The 1,224-nt window shown below is 38.2% G+C and overlaps 1 protein-coding gene across 1 annotated transcript; it reads left to right on the plus strand.

The window, feature by feature from the left end:
- Positions 1-8: 8 nt before the first annotated feature.
- BDR25DRAFT_202744 (uncharacterized protein) lies at positions 9-161 on the plus strand (the record flags this gene model as incomplete). The annotated part of the gene is made up of 1 exon (XM_033684407.1): positions 9-161. A coding segment is annotated over one exon (153 nt), but the record flags the coding sequence as incomplete, so codon positions are not given.
- Between the last annotated feature and the right edge of the window lie 1,063 nt (positions 162-1,224).

Below are 1,224 nucleotides of genomic sequence, written 5' to 3' on the forward strand. Positions count from 1 at the left end.
CGACACGGCTGGCGTCCGGGTCGGACGACAACACCGTCAAGATCTGGGACGCGAGCAGCGGCGCCTGCCTGTCGACGCTCAAGGGCCATAGCAATGTAGTCATCTCGGTCGCCTTCTCGCCCGACTCGACACGGCTGGCATCCGGGTCCCACGACGAGACAGGTTATCAAGGCCTAGCCATAAGTTCAGATAGTAACTGGATAACCTACAATTTAGAGAACACCTTATAGCTACCATTAGAATATCAGCTGTTATGTTTTACAGTATCTCAGAATATAATTAGTATTGCTACTAGCTATAGAAGGGTATTAATATGTAATGTTAAGGGTAACAAGTATTAGGACTATTTAAACTATTCTTATTTACTATTATATATTTATTATTCTCTCTGTTTTATAGAGAGCCAGGGATTAGCATTAATATATAGACTATAGATTTGCCACAGCGAAGCTTCAAGCATGCTCTAGATTAGGTTGGCTAGACAGCTACTTCTAGAAAGTTCTACATAACTTATAAATTTGCCACTTCTGCCTTGTCAAACTAACAAACTCTAATTACACTAGCAGGGAGGATAGCCAACCTGCACTAACACAGACCTTGTAAGGTAGCAGAATTCGGTAAGGCTTTTTTAGAGAGTTAAGTTAGTTAACTAACAGTATAGCTAAAGGCTAAGCAGGGATTGTAAGGCTGCAGGGCTAAGGTCAGAGTTGGCAACAATTAAGTTAATTAAGTCTAGGTGAATTGCTTAATTAATTAACAGATCTAGCACGTTTTAATTAACTTAATTAACTTAATAGCATAAGTAAGGCTTAACTTAATTAACTTAATTAACTTAATTAATAGATTACATAGTAAATTAACTGCTGTATATCTTGTAGATAGTCTTTAGGTCTTTAGGAGAGATAGTATTACTACGTAGACTTTTTGCTAACTTTATAGACTTTAAGCTAAGGCGCTTCTAACTATGTAGGCTTTATAAAGCAGAGAGGAGGTCTGCCTTTATGCAGAGACGCCTTGTCTCTAGCAAATCACCTAGCTTAGAGAAGGTCCTCTCACAATTAGTAGCTGCTACAGGGATGCTAAGAATTATAAGGGCAAAGCGTAATAAGATAGGGTACTTATTAGCCTTCCCTATCTAGTACAGAATTAGGTTGTGCGTAAATAGGGACTTTTTTAGTATAGGTAACTTAATTATCTAGCGCTTAAACTTATTATAGTAATAAG

Source organism: Lindgomyces ingoldianus (assembly GCF_010093535.1).
Source record: "Lindgomyces ingoldianus strain ATCC 200398 unplaced genomic scaffold BDR25scaffold_162, whole genome shotgun sequence".
NCBI classification, from domain to species: Eukaryota; Fungi; Ascomycota; class Dothideomycetes; order Pleosporales; family Lindgomycetaceae; genus Lindgomyces; species Lindgomyces ingoldianus.